This window comes from Nerophis lumbriciformis, linkage group LG09, assembly GCF_033978685.3.
Source record: "Nerophis lumbriciformis linkage group LG09, RoL_Nlum_v2.1, whole genome shotgun sequence".
NCBI lineage: Eukaryota > Metazoa > Chordata > Actinopteri > Syngnathiformes > Syngnathidae > Nerophis > Nerophis lumbriciformis.
The window spans coordinates 39,535,001-39,554,352 of record NC_084556.2 but is presented as its reverse complement, the minus strand read 5'-3'; the positions used below and the strand labels follow the sequence as shown (position 1 = coordinate 39,554,352).

The 19,352-nt window shown below is 38.1% G+C and overlaps 1 protein-coding gene across 2 annotated transcripts in view; it reads left to right on the top strand.

Moving 5' to 3' along the window:
- The window catches only part of uvrag (UV radiation resistance associated gene), a 191,109-nt gene that overhangs the window by 168,605 nt on the left and 3,152 nt on the right, over window positions 1-19,352 (top strand). For both annotated transcript variants that reach the window (XM_061961810.2, XM_061961809.2), the window contains exon 14: window positions 10,106-10,197. In XM_061961810.2, coding sequence (XP_061817794.1) covers window positions 10,106-10,197 — 92 coding nt within the window. The remainder of the gene's footprint in view (window positions 1-10,105; window positions 10,198-19,352) is intronic.

Genomic DNA, 19,352 nt, shown 5'->3' with positions numbered 1-19,352 from the left:
CAATTGCTTGACTGACAACGCCAAGAGCCAATGAAATTTGGGGTGGGACACAGGGTGCACACTAAATCACAACCCCCAAGGAATCTCCTCCACTGTGTCACGTACAGCATAAATGTTCTCTTCTGTCCTAGCATGCACCCTCTGACTAGAATAAGTGTCCATCAGACCTTCAGAAGGAAGATTTTGCACAGTCCCATATTCTCTTAACTTCCAAACCCAGTCAAAGATTCAGATTTTTGATGGAGTTTGACGACATCGAAGCTTTCTCAGAAAATGTGCTTGCACTACAACCTATGATTTGTTGGAGAAATAGGCCACCGTGCAAAATGTATTTTCCTTGGTAGACAAAGACAAGTTGGGGAAGACTTTATTGTTCCAATATTTAATGCACAAAGTCGACTTGTATACCCTAAAAAATAAAACAAATTAGGGTTAGTTTATGTGCCTCACTATACGAAGGTCGTGGGTTTGATCCTGGGCTCGGGATCTTTCTGTGTGGAGTTTGCATGTTCTCCCCGTGACTGCGTGGGTTCCCTCCGGGTACTCCGGCTTCCTCCCACCTCAAAAGACATGCACCTGGGGATAGGTTGATTGGCAACACTAAATTGGCCCTGGTGTGTGAATGTGAGTGTGAATGTTGTCTGTCTATCTGTGTTGGCCCTGCGATGAGGTGGAGACTTGTCCAGGGTGTACCCCACCTACCGGCCAAATGCAGCTGAGATAGGCTCCAGCGGTAGAGGATGGATGGATGGATGGATGGACTAAGACAAGTTGGGAAAGACTTTTTATTGTTCCAATATTTCATGCACAAAGTCAACGTATATACCCTAAAAAAGAAAATAAGGAAAAAAAAAATGTATTCAAAGATTTGTGGGTTTTGTTTGTTTTTTTGGAGGGGAGTGTAGTCACCATGTACTACTAAATATAGTAGAACACAAGCCAGTCCGTGAGCTCAAAAAATATGGGGTGCATTGCGTTAGATAACAACATATGCATGCTATGCTAAATTTTCAACTTTTTTCAAAAATGATTCACATCCAAATCGCGATTCGTACGTTTACGTATTTTGAATCCAATAAACATTTTCAAGTTTGATTTTTTTCAAAACATTTTTTTAGGCCATCTCTGGGCTTACTTGCTGCGCATATACATCCGCAGCCAAGAGGAGCTTTCTGTAACCTGTTTTGAAAAGTTTTTATTATAATTTATATCCAAAGTAATATAATACAAGATGCGCTTTGAATTGATAATCATGTTGAATCCATTCTGAACCCAATGTTCATCCCGAGAACCGGAATCAAATTAAATCATGAGTTGTTGTACAAACCCCGTTTCCATATGAGTTGGGAAATTGTGTTAGATGTAAATATAAACGGAATTGAATGCACTACAAAGACAACATATTTGATGTTCAAACTCATAAACTTTTTTTTTTTTTTGCAAATAATAATTACCGTAACTTAGAATTTCATGGCTGCAACATGTGCCAAAGTAGTTGGGAAAGGGCATGTTCACCACTTTGTTACATGGACTTTCCTTTTAACAACACTCAGTAAACGTTTGGGAACTGAGGAGACACATTTTTTAAGCTTCTCAGGTGGAATTCTTTCCCATTCTTGCTTGATGTACAGCTTAAGTTGTTCAACAGTCCGGGGGTCTCCGTTGTTTGTGGAGATGGGAGACAGGTCTGGACTACAGGCAGGCCAGTCTAGTACCCGCACTCTTTTACTATGAAGCCACGTTGATGTAACACGTGGCTCGGCATTGTCTTGCTGAAATAAGCAGGGGCGTCCATGGTAACGTTGCTTGGATGGCAACATATGTTGCTCCAAAACCTGTATGTACCTTTCAGCATTAATGACGCCTTCACAGATGTGTAAGTTACCCATGTCTTGGGCACTAATACACCCCCATACCATCACAGATGCTGGCTTTTCAACTTTGCGCCTATAATAATCCGGATAGTTCTTTTCCTCTTTGGTCCGGAGAACACGACGTCCACAGTTTCCAAAAACAATTTGAAATGTGGACTCGTCAGACCACAGAACACTTTTCCACTTTGTATCAGTCCATCTTCGATGAGCTCAGGCCCAGCGAAGCCGACGGCGTTTCTGGGTGTTGTTGATAAACGGTTTTCGCCTTGCATAGGAGAGTTTTAACTTGCACTTACAGATGTAGCGACCAACTGTAGTTACTGACAGTGGGTTTCTGAAGTGTTCCTGAGCCCATATGGTGATATCCTTTACACACTGATGTCGCCTGTTGCAGTACATCCTGAGGGATCGAAGGTCACGGGCTTAGCTGCTTACGTGCAGTGATTTCTCCAGATTCTCTGAACCCTTTGATGATATTACGGACCGTAGATGGTGAAATCCCTAAATTCCTTGCAATAGCTGGTTGAGAAAGGTTTTTCTTAAACTGTTCAACAATTTGCTCACGCATTTGTTGACAAAGTGGTGACCCTCGCCCCATCCTTGTTTGTGAATGACTGAGCATTTCATGGAATCTACTTTTATACCCAATCATGGCACCCACCTGTTCCCAATTTGCCTGTTCACCTGTGGGATGTTCCAAATAAGTGTTTGATGAGCATTCCTCAACTTTATCAGTATTTATTGCCACCTTTCCCAACTTCTTTGTCACGTGTTGCTGGCATCAAATTCTAAAGTTAATGATTATTTGCAAAAAAAAAAAGTTTATCAGTTTGAACATCAAATATGTTGTCTTTGTAGCATATTCAACTGAATATGGGTTGAAAATGATTTGCAAATCATTGTATTCCGTTTGTATTTACATCTAACACAATTTCCCAACTCATATGGAAACGGGGTTTGTAATATACACAGCCTTTTTTTTATTTTGTGTGTGGCCTTAATCCTCCTTCATTATGTTGTGATCTGAGTCTAAAGTTTTAGTTTTACAACATGCTAAAGGCCAATAAAAAAAATAAACTGCTGGCCACAAATGGAGCAGATTAAGTTCAGAGTTGGAGTTCAATCGATGGTGGCCGCAAAGTGACTCTAGGGGTACAATTCAGACTCCAAAGTGCTAACCAGAATGTTTTGCAGCATCATGAGGGAGTGTATTGTTGTCGACATGGCAGTTGATGTGTTCAGGACACAGAGTCTGACACAGAATCATTGTATAATCCCTGACTTACAATAATCATATATAAATATGGTACAAAAAAGCGGAATCCAGGGAAAGACTCGTGAGTGTTAAAGGGTAGACCAGATTACACAAAATGCTTTGGTGCATTTCAATTGAGACTACCTGTAATTGAGAGTTTCCCTTTCATTCATCCTAATATTGAATGCTAGCATGTTTCCATGCATGTTTGTATGTTCACATAAGTGCGCTTTCAAGCTGCTCGCAGGATTCTTTGTCAAAGGGCTAACCAGATTGTGGTAAGAAATTCCTCTGTCCCTTTGAGGGAAGCTGAAAGGTGAGAAGACCTTGTCGGAGAGAGGGTGGAGCTGGGACACCCACTGGCTTTTTCACATGATGACCTAGTGAAACAGATCTGGTCTACTCGTGTTTGATCACATCTTTTTGTCTCAACACCTTCACTGCTTGGAATCCCACTCGGGATGTGTGGTGCAGCACTCATTTGGTATGACCGCGAGGACTTGAATGATTGACTTGCCATATAGCAGTGCACATTCCTACATGCATACATCCATTATTCTTGTTTATGCCGAGTTATCGTCGTCCGAGTGTCACTGTCAATCAACCTCAGATCAGAACACGAATGTAGGCTGCAGACAATTTGAGATTAATTGCTGATGATTTGAAGGAGGATGAGAAGAGCCTCGCTAACAAAGCACATTATTCTGTTTTCAGGTGGGCAAAATGGCGAATCCGGGATTCTAAATATACCCATGTTGAATTTCATGTGTCAAAAGGTTCAAACATAACAGCACTAAATCACGTTTTTCAGTAACTTTTCATGACTGACCTATGCCAAGTGCAATTATTCATTGACATATAATCAGTACACTTCTGTCCGCTGGGGGGTTTAATAGCACTTATAGATTTTACAAACCCCAGGGAAGTCAATCAGGGGCTCATTGGACTCAATGACAGCTTCCAGGGCAAGCCAGGTGTTTTTCTGGTCCACAGCCATGAGGTTTACTTTTTGTGATCTTCATGATCAGATGTAGATTGGAGGCCCGGGCTATTCAACTGGCAGCCCGGGAAATAAATTAGGACGGCCTGTGTAAACATAGGATAGGATAGACCAGTGGTTCTTAACCTGGATTCGATCGAACCCTAGGGGTTCGGTGAGTCGGGCTCAGGGGTTTGGCGGAGGTCAAGACACACCCGACTCATCGTGTAAATAAAAACTTCTCCCTATCGGCGTATTACGGATACGGCAACAACAGAAGTCACACTGATTTGCAGGTGTGTAATTTGTTGTGAGTTTATGCACTGTGTTGGTTTTGTTCTTTGAACAAGGTGATGTTCATGCACGGTTCATTTTGTGCATCAGTAAAAAAACATGGTAACACTTTAGTATGGGGAACATATTCAACATTAACTAGTTGCTTATTAACATGCAAATTAGTAACATATTGGCTCTTAACTAGTCATTATTAAGTACTTATTAATGCCTTATTATAACCCTAACCCTCTAACCCTGGCCCTAACCCTCTAACCCTAACCCTCACCTAATAACTCTTAATTAAGTCTTTGTTACTTAGAATATGTTCCCCATACTAAAGTGTTACCAAAAACATATAACTTTGTCTTGAATTAAAAAAAAGAACATTTTATTTTTCACTAAAGAAGGGTTCGGTGAATGCGCATATGAAACTGGTGGGGTTCGGTACCTCCAACAAGGTTAAGAACCACTGAGATAGACTCTGTGTTTCCCCCCAGCCTGAAATCTACGTGTAACAGTGTGAAGCGTGGCTAGGGGTTTGCAGCAGGCAGATTTTATGTAGTGCTATGCAATATTACAATATAAGGTATACAAGTGTCTATCGAACGATATAACTATTGTTGATATCATTATTTCAACATCTTAGATGTGCTAACCCTGTTACTTTGAGGGAGCTTTTTTATGTCACTTAAAAGAACTTGAAAGAAAACGGATAGCACAATGGAAGCTAAACCAACAAAACTCAAAGAGGAATTGATGCCATTAAAGAGGGAAGAGGAATTTCTTTGTTTGGGTTAAAAAAGTCAGTCATCAACAAAAGAACAATTAACTGCTGAAACATGTCGCCAACGAATAACTGCTCGCGACTTAAACACGTCTATTTTTTTTTACCACTTAAAGACACAACATAAAGAACAGTACAGACACAGTGTTGAAATGCGACACAATTTTAAAGTTACCTCAATTCAAAATTACATAGTGATGAAAGAAAAAAAACACACCAAACAAGCCTAATTAAATAGCAGTCCGGCAAACACCAAGAAATTACAGATTCCATCTTTAAACACAAACATGTATACAGAATACACTGTCGAAACTAAAAATACTTACTGTTATTTAATTGTCTTGTCCTTCTTATATATAACATTTGTTTTAGAAATAAAAGGAGAAACGATTTGTCCATATTGCTCACCACTACAGTAAAGCATAGAATTAAATAAAAACAATTAAAAACTTGAAATGAATCATAAAAAAACAAATATGACTTGTGTTTTACTTTACAGATAGAGATTTGGTGAAGTAACACTGAAGGTTTGGCAGATCCTTGCACTGACTCTTTAAAGAGGAACTGCACTTTTTGGGGGAATTTTGCCTGTCGTTCACAATCATTATGAAAGACATGACGACGGGTGGATTTCTTTTAATGCATTCTAAATATTAAATAAATGTGATCAAAACCGCTTACAATGGAGCATATGGGAGCCGTTCAATTCTGCCTGTAAAGCCCTTAAAAAAACATTCAAACACCTCCATTAAGGTTTTATATACATAATGTAAGTACGATATATATGTAATCTAGTAACGGGCACATTTATAATAACATTTAATATTTACATATTTTGATCATTTTAAGTGTACGCGGCGCATTGGTTTCAAAACTGCATCACAACGTTTGTTTTTGTTTCTTCATCACTGATTTCTTCGTAGTGCAGACTTCATGAGAGCCAACACAAAACATTATAAAACCTTTTTTTTTACCGTGCAAGGTCCTCTGTCGTTAGGATGCCGACTGCTAGGATGTTCATATATTCCCATTTAGATGAAAAATGTCTCATAATCCTCGCAAAGCAACGGGATTGGGATGCGGGGGAAAAGCGCTTTTCGTGTCTTCCTCGCCAGTTCCAGATCCTAAATGGCTGTCATAGTGTCCCAACTTGTCGAAATACCTACTCAGACTTCTTCTGTCCAGGTGAGATGCATGATGTATGATCTAGATTGAATAGATTTACAGGGAGCAAGGAAATGAAGAAGAAGCTGAACACTCGATGATGTAAACATAGAGACACAAGATTGTGATCACGGCGCCGCTATAAATTGTTTGTCAGCTTTAGCGCGTATAATAACAATATCACTAATATTTAGTTAATATCCAAGTCACAAAATGTAAATGGACTATTGGACTATTTTTGTAATGGCTACATAGACATTATCAAGGACTTTTTTATGAGCATATGATTTTATGACATGTGTAAAACGGGTTAAATCATATCACATCTTCAGATCTGCATCTATGCGTTTGTGTGTATAGTACTCATTCAAAGTTCTTTGCAATCAAAATGAATGTATTAACACATCGATCAGTTCCAGCTACAATGTAATAATATTATAATGCGTTTCCTCTTTTTTTGATTTATAAATGTTGAAGCCGTGTTGGATAGTCTTGTTAAATTATGCCAAAGCATCAAAAATGTAGGTTTATGCATTTGGAAGTGTGCCCTTTAAGCAGTTTTGGATCACTCGACATGTTATGGGCATTCCCCATGTAAGTGCTCTTGGTCAGCCCCTTGCCCAGTTTTGTTTTGGAAATAATACTGTTCTGTGCTGCTCTGCTGTGTACAACAATTACACATTGTTGCATGTTGAGCAATGGTAAAAAAAAAACAGTTTAGTTGTGAGGGATTAACTTTATTGAACTGTATTTAAGAGGCAAATTGAGGAAGTCCTCAGGAGTGTGACCAATCAGAGCGGAGTGGGCTCGGCACAAGGCGTACATTAATTATATGCGGAAAAAACAAGGAGCCGAAAATTAGTTCGGGGGCCATTTGAGACACATCCCGGATAAAAACCAACGCTTCCCATTCAATCTGATGATACTTGAGAAGTGCTGCAAAGAGGAATGGGGTGAAACTGCAGGTGTGCCAAGCCTGTGGCATCTTATTCAAAATGAGGCTGTAATTGCTGCCAAAGGTGTATCAACAAAGTACTTATCAAGGGCTGTGAATACTCATGTACATGGAATTGTTTTTAATTAGCAAAAAACAAAGTAAACTTTTCACAATGTCTTTATGGGGTATTGTCTGTAGAGTGCTGAATGCTGTGAATACTTTCCAGATGCACTGACTAACATATTTGTATATATATTATATATATAGATACCATACATAGATAGATATAGATACCAGATTTATAGACTTTTGTTCATCCCACAATGGGGAAAATTATGTTGATGCAGTGCAAGTTTTTACATACAGTAACAGAAGTAAAACGTAATGAAAAACAAAAAAATGGTAATAAATAATACACAGTGCATTAACGATTGCACTATGTATAGATAAAAATAAAACAAAAACACAATTTTAACACCCGTATTGCACACCAAGAAAAAAAATCACAGTAATCACATAGGTGCGTTGTAAAGTCTTTTAGCTGCGGGTAGAAAGGACCTGCAGTAGCGCTCCTTTTTGCTTTGTGGATGTAAAAGTCTAATGCTGAAGGAGCTACTTAGGGCTTCCGCAGTGCCGTGCATGGGGTGAAAGGGATTGGACATTGTATATGTCAACTTGGTCAGCATCCTTCTGTCGGTCAACTTCTCATTGCGGTCTAGTGGGCAGCATAGGATGGAATCAGCTCTCTTAATCAGTTTATTAAGTCTGTTTCTGTGTCTGTCTCTGACCGTGCTGCTCTCACCCCAGCAAACGATGTCATAAAACACTGCAGAAGCCACCACAGTGTCATAAAAAGTGCGCAGCAGTGACCCGCACACCCCGAAGGACCTTAGTCTCATCAAGAGGTGTAGGCGACTTTGACCCCTCTTGTACACAATGTTTGAATTGTGAGTCCAGTCCTGTTTGTTGTTGAGGTCAACACCCAGGTATTTAAATGAGTCCACTATTTTCTAGCCATTTTACAAAATTGTAAATGTATGCAAATACCAAAGTGTGAGGTACTACATAAAAAAGAAAATGAATACAGAGCATCTTTGGGAAATATTATTTGAATAAAAGTGTTCTTTTCACTTGAGGTGTATTACCAATTCCTGGAAATGTACTTGATTTGTTTTTGATGTTTGCGAGACACAATGTCAATATTGGACAGGTTTTGCTATTAATAAGAAAACCATACATTTTATGAAATGGCTACCTAAATCAAAGTTTCTTTGAATTTTGTTAGATATCGTACTGTATGATAAGTGAAGTGAATTATATTTATATAGCGCTTTTCTCTAGTGACTCAAAGCGCTTTACATAGTGAAACCCAATATCTAAGTTACATTTAAAACCAGTGTGGGTGGCACTAGGAGAAGGTTTTAAAGTGTCTTGCCCAAGGACACAACGGCAGTGACTAGGATGGCGGAAGCTGGAATCGAACCTGGAACCCTCAAGTTGCTGGCACGGCCACTCTACCAACCGAGCTATACATTATCATTTCATCAAAACCCATATTTGTAATCACTCGCATAGTTACTTTCACAACGTATATTATGTTGTTCTAAACATTAGGTTAATGAATAGCTTGTAATTCTTAAAACTGAAAAAAATTAAATAAATAGGAAAAATGTCCAATCTCTTTAAAAAATATGTTTTGCCATTATATATTGCTAATCCTCAAAAGGTCCTGATGCTATCTCACAATATTACTACAGTATGTAGGTGTATTTTAGACAGCAAAAACAATGTTAATATGTTAACCTGTACTTGACCTACACGTGCACAGTATGACTGATGTCAAACTAAACCGTGTGATGACAGCCTCCACAGCTTTCTTCACAGACAATAAATAATACCCACATTTCACAACAGCATCTGTCCTTCAGCCGGTTTCTTTTTCAAAATGTTGTTTTGAATAAATCCTATCTTGAAACAGTTTAATTGAACACACACTTTCCAAAGTCAATATAGATATGATCTTATTCCCATTCTTAATCAAAACAACCGTGTCTTGTCTCAGAGTTCTTTTGTTGTTGTTGTTAAATGTTCAGCCAATACTTTCTAAACTTGCCAATCTTGTCCAACGTTATGCAGTCAAATGAAGTTGGAAGCCGATGTTTTTCGGAATGGCTACCGAACTCTGTATTTGTATATATTTAGTTAAGTGCTGCCGGAGATATCATCATGCAGGTACAGTTAAGTCGAGGGTAGCTTTAATTTGTCATATTTGGTTATGTTGAACGTTTGCTCTTAAATTCATGAACAAATCAGTCTACAATGTGAAGAAAACCTAATGATCTCTAATTTTGAAGTTATATTTTAGAAAAACACAGAGAATTGCAACGTGTTAGAAGAAAGACTTAGCATTATAGGTTATTACGTTATTGGAATGTGATAGGTCCTTTCCACATTTTGTTATGTTGCAGCCTTATTCCAAAATTGAACAAATTATTTTTTGTCCTCAAAACTCTACACCCAATATTTATTTTGGTAAAATGACTGTGCTGCGATTGTAACCTCCCCTAGTCTGGGGAGGAAGATAAAATATTCTGATGTTCACCTTTACTCTCATTCTATCCAGATGTGTTACTGCTATATTTGTTTTTACTTGCCTCTAACATCTCCCCCAACACCCTTACTGAATGTTGTACACAAGCGTTATCAGGGAAGGATGTCCATTGTGTTTGCAGAAAAGTCATAGTTTGATGTGAAAGATGGAACGTGTCATTGGGAAGGAATGTCTTCCTCGGTGGGTAAGAGTTCATGTCAATATGTGTTTTCTTTTCTCTCACAGCTCAGATATCAACACGGCTTGACCACCCCAGACCTGCAGCAAACACTGCCCAACCTGAAGAACTTTCTTGAACATGGCTTGCTTGTCAAATGGTAAGAAAAAGACACCTCAGCATTGGTCATAAAATTCAGGTGATGTATCTATTTTGTTTTAACTATCCGAAAACAAAATGTCCATTGCAGAGCAATGTTGTTTCTTAAGAGGATAAACATAGGTAACTCCAGAAAGAAAATAGAATTGGTCGTACTTTGCCTGGAAAAGTTATATTGTCCGTCTCTTCTTACCCTACGCATGTCAGTCATATATAACTTCATGATAAGTACAATATGTTCACAACTTAAGACTAACATTTCATATTTACTACACAGAGTGCAGGTGATTGTTATCTTGTCTTGGTCTCTTTCTCACCGAGCTTCTTGTTGGTGACTTTGTAGTTCATTCCAGTCTTGCGTATGTCTACAATCTTGTCCTCAAAGGCCCTTTGACAGCTTGTTGGTCTTGCCTTGGTAGTGGAGAGGTTTAAATAGAAGGACTCATGCGTGTTTATGACAGAATGGGGGTGAGAGGCTTAGTGTAATTTAAAAAAGAAAAGAAAAGACAATTTCCAGCTCTTTGGAAAGTTATAGAAAAAACTTTTTTTTCAGAAGTTTTTGAAAGGTCATGGAAATCACAGATATCTTTAATTTCAGTAATCCAAACAAAATGTCCAATGGAGAAATAGTAAAGACTAAATAAGTTGGAATTGAACAGTGAAAATATGTTTTTAAGTGTGTATTTAAGGCACCATGCATTTTAGATATAAACCTAATTTTATTTGGGATTCAAGGAAGGTTAATGTCATACGAGATACTGTAGCACAAAATGTAGGACTTGAGGTACCAGATTTAGCCCAATTAGTACCGCAAGTACAATATTATGTACATAATAATGTATTATTAGTGTTACGATTATTAGTTTGCGGGTGATCCCATTCAGATAAAATAATGTTTTTTGGTAATGGAAATTCAGTAAAAGATTTTGGAGAAAATCATTGATGAAAAAGTGTATGAAATCTAGGGTCTAAATGCTTGCTGGTTGGTTGGTAGAAGATCAAATACTCCAATTAATTCATCAACTTTATTCAGTGGTCTTTTGTGGATTTTGTTTGTATTTTGTAGTCCAGGGGTCTCAAACCCAATGTCTACAAGGCTCCTCCTTTGGTTAATGACATATGCAGTATTGCCGTTCCGGTGGTGACACGATCATTTCAGTAGTGACAAAATGAAATGGACAGTAGTTTAATCCCACCATTTTGAAATAATTGTGTTCACAAAGTCTTCAAATAAGTGACTATTTTCAAGAATCATTGTTTCAATGATCTATTTAAAGTAAATAAGCATGTTTTTAATGTACTGCTGGTTTCTATCTGTAATTGTACAGTTCAGAGAGAAAGAATCAAGACACCGTGTTAAAATCAAATAAAAAAAAAAGTGGAAAAGAAAGGTTGAGAGAATACAGAGAAAGAGTGAAGGCTGACCCAGTTAACACCAATAATATTTGAAGAAGGAATAAGGAAGAAAGGAAGAAGGAACGTTTGAAGTCATCAACAATTTATCGACCAGGGAGCAAAGGAAGGTGGTCAACCATGACGTTTACACTGCAGGCCAAAGTGGAGCAAATTGGATTTTTTCGAGATCTGATTTTTTACAGTTGACTGTTTAAATTATAAGTAACATGTGATCTTTATCAGACTCCAGTATAAACGCAAACAGGGCCTAATGTGGCCACAATGTGGCCTCAATGTCACGTGCGAATTTGGATAAAGTGAAAACAAAGGAAGTTGATCGGATTCTTTAAATGAACAAGGAAGTCACTACTACACCACAGATCAGCGTGGAAATGGGTTTGTGACGTGGCTGTTGTGTAGAGGAGGTAGTCAGATGATAGAAAACAACTCGAGGAGGAGGAAGAAAATAATTGGACAGTGATCGTGTTGCACACACGAATGACGTAGCTTGACCAAAGATGACGTAAAAGTCGCCAACAGGTTGCATTGCATTACTTACGATATTTGGACATTTCCATCATTTTAGATTCATCCATGTTCTGATCGTGATGAATCGGAGAATCGATCATTTTTCCCACCTCTAATAAATGTAATAGATAACAATAATGTAATAAAACTCTAAATGTACAATTAAATGTAAACAATTGATATTTTGACACTGTTGAGTTCCACAGGAGCTGGTCAGAGACACTACAGCTTGCTTACAGGAAGTTGCCAATATTGTTCTCCAATATGTTTTTTGTGCTGTCATTTTTGTGTTTGTAACGTTATTGTAGTTATTGTTCTTTCTAGTGGGATTCAAGATTTACATAAAATATTTAACTATTAGTCGCCCATGGTGCGTGGACTGCAGTTACACTAAACCAGGGGTTTCCAAACGTTTTGACTCAGAGGCCACATTGGGTTAAAATAATTTGGATATTCGATTTTACATGATATATCCTTTTTGACGTTAGTGCTGCTTTATTGTTATTAAAAGCTGCCCAGCCTAGGCCAATGCGATGCTGGACGGCGGACATAAACTCTCCTCTTTTCGAGCAGAGTTTATGGCCTAGGTCAGGGGTCGGCAACCCAAAATGTTGAAAGAGCCATATTGGACCAAAAATACAAAAAAAACATCTGTCTGGAGCCGCAAAAAATTAAAAGCTATATATAAGTGTTCTCATCGCAGGGCCAACACAGATAGACAGACAACATTCACGCACTAGGGCCAATTTAGTGTTGCCAATGAGGTGGCGACTTGTCCAGGGTGTATCCCGCCTTGATAGGCTCCAGCACCCCCCGCGACCCCGAAAGGGATAAGCGGTAGAAAATGGATGGATGGATAATGAAAGCAACACATGATGTACATGTCTGTATTAGCTATTATAGCCTACTATCAAAATGACAAAATGTGTCGCAGGCTGATGCAAATCTTTGTAGACAGAAATGTTTAAAAGTAATATTTATTTTACACATTTTTACAACATTGGAGAACATAAATAAAACGGAGGCTTCTCAGAGGGTGAGATAACCTCTAGAAATGACTGTCTTAGAATGGCCAAAGGTACAGGCCATAGATGTGTGTCCAAGTTAAAGGAAACGGCAGGTTGTCTTCTTCTAATAGATTTGTTACTATCTTTGCAAGCTGGGTAAGGTTTCCTGTGGTCTAGAACAACATGGCACACAAACAACTGTCAGAAATGCAGCCAATGTTACATACAGATTATATGTCATGAGATATGCAAATTTAAATTAACTACACTAAGAAAATTAAATGAGCTCAAATATACCTATAAACGAGGCATAATGTTGCAATGTAGACATACAGCTAGCAAATAGCATGTTAGCATCGATTAACTTGCAATTATGCCCTGACCAAATATGTCTGATTAGCATTCCAACAAGTCAATAACATCAACATAGCTCACGTTTGTGCATTCACGCACAGCATAAAGATTTTGGTGGACAAAACAAGACAAAGAAGGAGGGGCATAAAACAGGTCTTTCTATGGCAGCGTCGGATAAAGGTATACATGTTAACAAACTACGGTGATTCAAGGACCGCCGAAATTAAGGACAAAACGGCGCTCACCAAATACTCCGATCAGTGAAGAATGTGTAATACAAACCGTGGGATTTCTAACAATTAGGAAGGTTTGTCTCATCTGTGTCCTCCTACAAAAACCCTATTAAAACAAAAAATATATTTTTTCTCTTATCTTTTTCCATTTTCATACATTTTTGAAAAAGCTCCAGGGAGCCTCTAGAGCTGCTGGGTTGCCAACCAGTTAAATCAGTTACTTGAGGTAGTGATCAGACATTACTTTGGTGTACGGTAGTATTAAAACTTTAGAAGCGGTAACACCCCTGTCTAGGACGAGATGTATCTTATTACCGTTGATGTATTCATATATCATCTGTGTAAGACCACAACTGTCAACTATAGTCTGGCTCGGAGGATTATTCATGTGAAAATTAAAATTGCCCATAACTGTTATCTGCATGAGTCACTAGGTCAGGGGTCGGGAACCTTTTTGGCTGAGAGAGCCATGAAAGCCAAATATTTTAAAATGTATTTCCGTGAGAGCCATATAATATTTTTTAACACTGAATACAACTAAATGCGTGCATTTTTAAGTAAGACCAACATTTTTTGAGTATAATAAGTCTCTTATTCTTTTTAATAACATTGTTATTCTGAAGCTAACCAATAATGAATAAAATTCTTACCATTAATGCGACTTCTTGAACAGGTGCGGTAGAAAACGGATGGATGGATTAAAATGCATGAGAATGTTTTATATTTTGAACGTAATTTTTAACACTGTGATTACCAGCTGAATTATTCATTACTTAACGTGTTAAGCAATGTCAGCTAAGATTTATCTGAGAGCCAGATGCAGTCATCAAAATAGCCACATCTGGCTCTAGAGCCATAGGTTCCCTACCCCTGCACTAGGTCATCAACAAACTCTGAGAATTTGGAGATAATGTCTAAATACAGGCCCAGAAGGGCAATAAATGACAGCAAGGTGGAGCGGTAATGGCGCAGTAAGAACCTCAAATGAATTATATTAATTTCTTAGGCTAGGGCTAAGATTAAGGTTTACTTCAGACATTAGTGCCACCCCTCCACTCCTTTTCAGTGGACGAGCTAAATGAAATGATATCGTTAAGAGGAGACCATTAACGCCACGATCGTCGTTTCTAATAACCTTATTTACTAATAACGCTTTAAGAGACATTGATCTGATATGTTAAAAGCCCATATTATAGATAGTGGGCTGTTTGGGGGCATTTTTACCAATGGAATCCGTAGTTATAATATTAACAAGATTACATCAATCTCGCGTAGTGTGTTTCGAATAATTTCGAGCACATCTACGAGTTGATATGTTAAGAATCTGAAAATTACTTGCCAGATATTACGGTTGATTTTTTTACCCTATGATTTGCTACCTCAGTAGGATGCATATTCCCCCTCAGGCACTGTCTCAAAAAAAACATTGTGTATATAATGATGTATTACGCTACAAGAAATGCTATGTGTGCAGGGATTTTCCAGCCTGGCGCTGGTTATTTCTATCTTAACTGACTCCTCACCTGGGATAACAGGCTCTCTAGTCGCCGGTGTCCGAGCCTGCTTCTAGTGTAGGCAGTCAAGTGAGACTCAACCAGAAATCTATTTTCCCAGAAAGAGTGATGGAGCCTTCCCGGTTAGGGTGAAAGCTGTCCATCCTCAGTAGGCCCAGTTTTACCCAGAGAGGGACAATTATCTACAAAGGTATAGCCCTGTTCTCTGCAAAAGTTAGCCAGCTCCTTATACCGCAGAGACAATTACTTGATGCCGAGCCATCTTTCTAGTGAGATTACAAGCCCTGACTATGTTTTTCTTTGTAATTTCATATTGTCTCATTCTAGGACAAAAAAGCACTTCCTAACAAACAGGACGTGACATCACCAAATCAGCAGCAGTGTCAACAAAGCTCCAATGTACGGTTATCAATCACAGTTTTTTCCATAAGATTAGTTAAAACCAAAGTTTTACTGCGGTTATGATTAATACAAGTTATCGTTACATTCCTAAAATGAATTAAGTCAAAGAATAATTAATATTGTCTTAAACCACATCTGCCATCTTGATTCATTTTAGCTTTGTTAACCCTTCAATAAAACCCTTTAGGTGGCAGTTCCACTCCCACAATAGACGGCTTTCATGTCCGTTTCTCTCCCAAGGACAGCAAATGTGTGTTACACACATTAATTGAATAATCTTTTGTTTTGAAAAGAGAGAAGCCATGAAAGCTGGAACGCGTAAATTGTCCGTCTTCAAGTTCCCTCTTAATGGGAAGTAAAAAGGCCCAAAGATAGTAGAGATGAAAACATGCTTGTGTGTGTGTGTGTGTGTGTGTGTGTGTGTGTGAGTGTGTGTTCATGTCTAGGCTTGCATGAGACATTAAGAAAAGGAACAAAAGTCATTCAATACTAATTTCCATGTCCTCTGCTAAGAATCAAGACTTTGCCATTTGTGTGCTTCAAACACATGTTGGTTATTAAAAACTTTCACACTCAGTCCTGCTGATAATCTAGCGTTGATATTGAAACACCACAAGTAATTATAAGTAAAAACTAGGGTTGCACGATATACACGATATAAATGATATCATTTTGCCGCCGATATAGCTTTTAGTATTATCATCATATCGTGGTAATGCATGTTGATGATACATTCTAGCTGTGTCCAGCAAATTTGACAAGGACAATATACAGTTTGTAATCGTTGCCTTCATGGTGGCAAGTAGAGATGTCCGATAATATCGGTCTGCCGATATTATCGCCGATAAATGCGTTAAAATGTAATATCGGAAATTATCGGTATCGTTTTTTTTATTATCGATATCGTTTTTTGTTTTTTTTTGTTTTTTTTATTTTTTTTTATTTTTTTATTAAATCAACATAAAAAACACAAGATACACTTTGTGCACCAACCCAAAAATCCTCCCTCCCCCATTTACACTCATTCACACAAAAGGGTTGTTTCTTTCTGTTATTAATATTCTGGTTCCTACATTATACATCAATATATATCAATACAGTCTGCAAGGGATACAGTCCGTAAGCACACATGATTGTGCGTGCTGCTGGTCCACTAATAGTACTGAACTTAACAGTTAATTTTACTAATTTTCATTAATTACTAGTTTCTATGTTACTGTTTTTATATTTTTTTACTTTCTTTTTTATTCAAGAAAATGTTTTTAATTTTTTTATCTTATTTTATTTTATAACTTTTTTTTTAAAGTACCTTATCTTCAGCATACCTGGTTGTGCAAATCAGGCATAATAATGTGTTAATTGCACGACTGTACATATCTGTTGATATCGGTATCGGTAATTAAAGCGTTGGACAATATCGGATATCGGCAAAAAGCCATTATCGGACATCCCTAGTGGCAAGTACAGTGACTTTCTTACATGTATCAATATCATTGGAGGACATGGAATAGCTAAACATGCTACACTACACATCATAGGAGGACACAATAACCCAGGGGTTCTTAACCTTTTTGACTTCGGGGCCCAACTTTTCCACTTCAGAGCCCACTCAAATATTAACACTTTAGTACATTTTATTCGTATTCAATAATTATATCTACCTACTTACAGTTTAACTGGATGAATGTTTTAAAATTACATGAAAGCATGTGTTAATGACAAAGATTATGATCCAAGCTTAGGTCAGGCTGATTACAAAAATGAATATTATTCAAAGACACTGCAAAAGAAGGGACTCATAAAAATTATCCATCCATTTTCTACCACGTGTCCCTCTCGGGACTGGAGCCTATTTGAAAAATTTACATACAATAACACATCGCTAAAATTAATACATTCTAACTAAAATAATAATAAATAATATGTACATGTTTACTGTCAATAAAATTAAAGTGCAAATGAAAATACCTCCCTGAACTGCCTCCTTACCGTGGTGGGGGAGTTTGCGTGTCCCAATGATCCAAGAAGCTATGTTGTCCGGGGCTTCTATGCCCCTGGTAGGGTCTCCCATGACAAACCGGTCCTAGGTGAGGGATCAGACCAAGAGCAGCTCAAAGACTTCTGTGAATACAAAAAATTGAGGACCAAGGTTTCCCTCGCCCGGATGCAGGTCACCGGGGCCACCCTCTGGAGCCAGGCCTGGAGGTGGGGCACGATGGCGAGCGCCTGGTTGCCGGGCCCCGGCACTGCCCGAAGAGGCAACGTGGGTCCCCCCTCGATTGGGCTCACTACTCCTAGGAGGGGGCATAGAAGTCGGGTGCTGTGTAAGCTGGGCTGCAGGGTCCTTTGGCGGTCTGATCCTTGGCTACAGATGCTAGCTTTGGGGATGTGGAACGTCACCTCGCTAAGGGGAAAGGAGCCTGTGCTGGTGCACGAGGTAGAGAAGTTCCGGGTGGATCTAGTTGGTCTCACTTTGATGCACACCAAGGGCTCTGTAACCAGTCCTCTCGATAGGGGCTGGACTCTCTTCCACTCTGGCATTGCCAGCTGTGAGAGGGCATGGGCGGGGGTGGCAATACTTGTTGCCCCGTGACTCAGAACCTGCACGTTGAAGTTTAATCCGGTAGACGAAATGGTATCTTCCTGACCGTTGTTTGGGCTTACGCACTATAAGTGTTACTATATATATATACCGCATTTTTCGGACTATAAGTCGCAGTTTTTTTTCATAGTTTGGCCGGGGGTGCGACTTATACTCAAGAGCGACTTATGTGTGAAATTATTAACACATTACCGTAAAATATCAAATAATATTATTTAGCTCATTCACGTAAGAGACTAGACGTATAAGATTTCATGGGATTTAGCGATTAGGAGTGACAGATTGTTTGGTAAACGTATAGCATGTTCTATATGTTATAGTTATTTGAATGACTCTTACCATAATATGTTACGTTAACATACCAGGCACGTTCTCAGTTGGTTATTTATGCGTCATATAACGTACACTTATTCAGCCTGTTGTTCACTATTCTTTATTTATTTTAAATTGCCTTTCAAATGTCTATTCTTGGTGTTGGGTTTTATCAAATACATTTCCCCAAAAAATGCGACTTATACTCCAGTGCGACTTATATATGTTTTTTTCCTTCTTTATTGTGCATTTTCGGCCGGTGCGACTTATACTCCGGTGCGACTTATACTCCGGTGCGACTTATACTCCGGTGCGACTTATACTCCGAAAAATACGGTATATGTTTTTTCCCTTCTTTATTATGCATTTTCGGCAGGTGCGACTTATACTCCGGTGCGACTTATACTCCGAAAAATACGGTATATGTTTTTCCCCTTCTTTATTATGCATTTTCGGCAGGTGCGACTTATACTCCGGTGCGACTTATACTCTGAAAAATACGGTACATATTTATATATATATATATATATATATATATATATATATATATATATATATATATATATATATATATATATATATATATATATAATAAGGCATTAATAAGTACTTAATAATGACTAATTAAGAGCCAATATGTTACTAATTTGCATGTTAATAAGAAACTAATTAATGATGAATATGTTCCCCATACTAAAGTGTTACCATATATATATATGTATGTATGTATATATATATATATATATAGAGAGAGAGAGAGATATAGATATATTGATATATGTACTTATGTACTGTTCATATTATTGTCA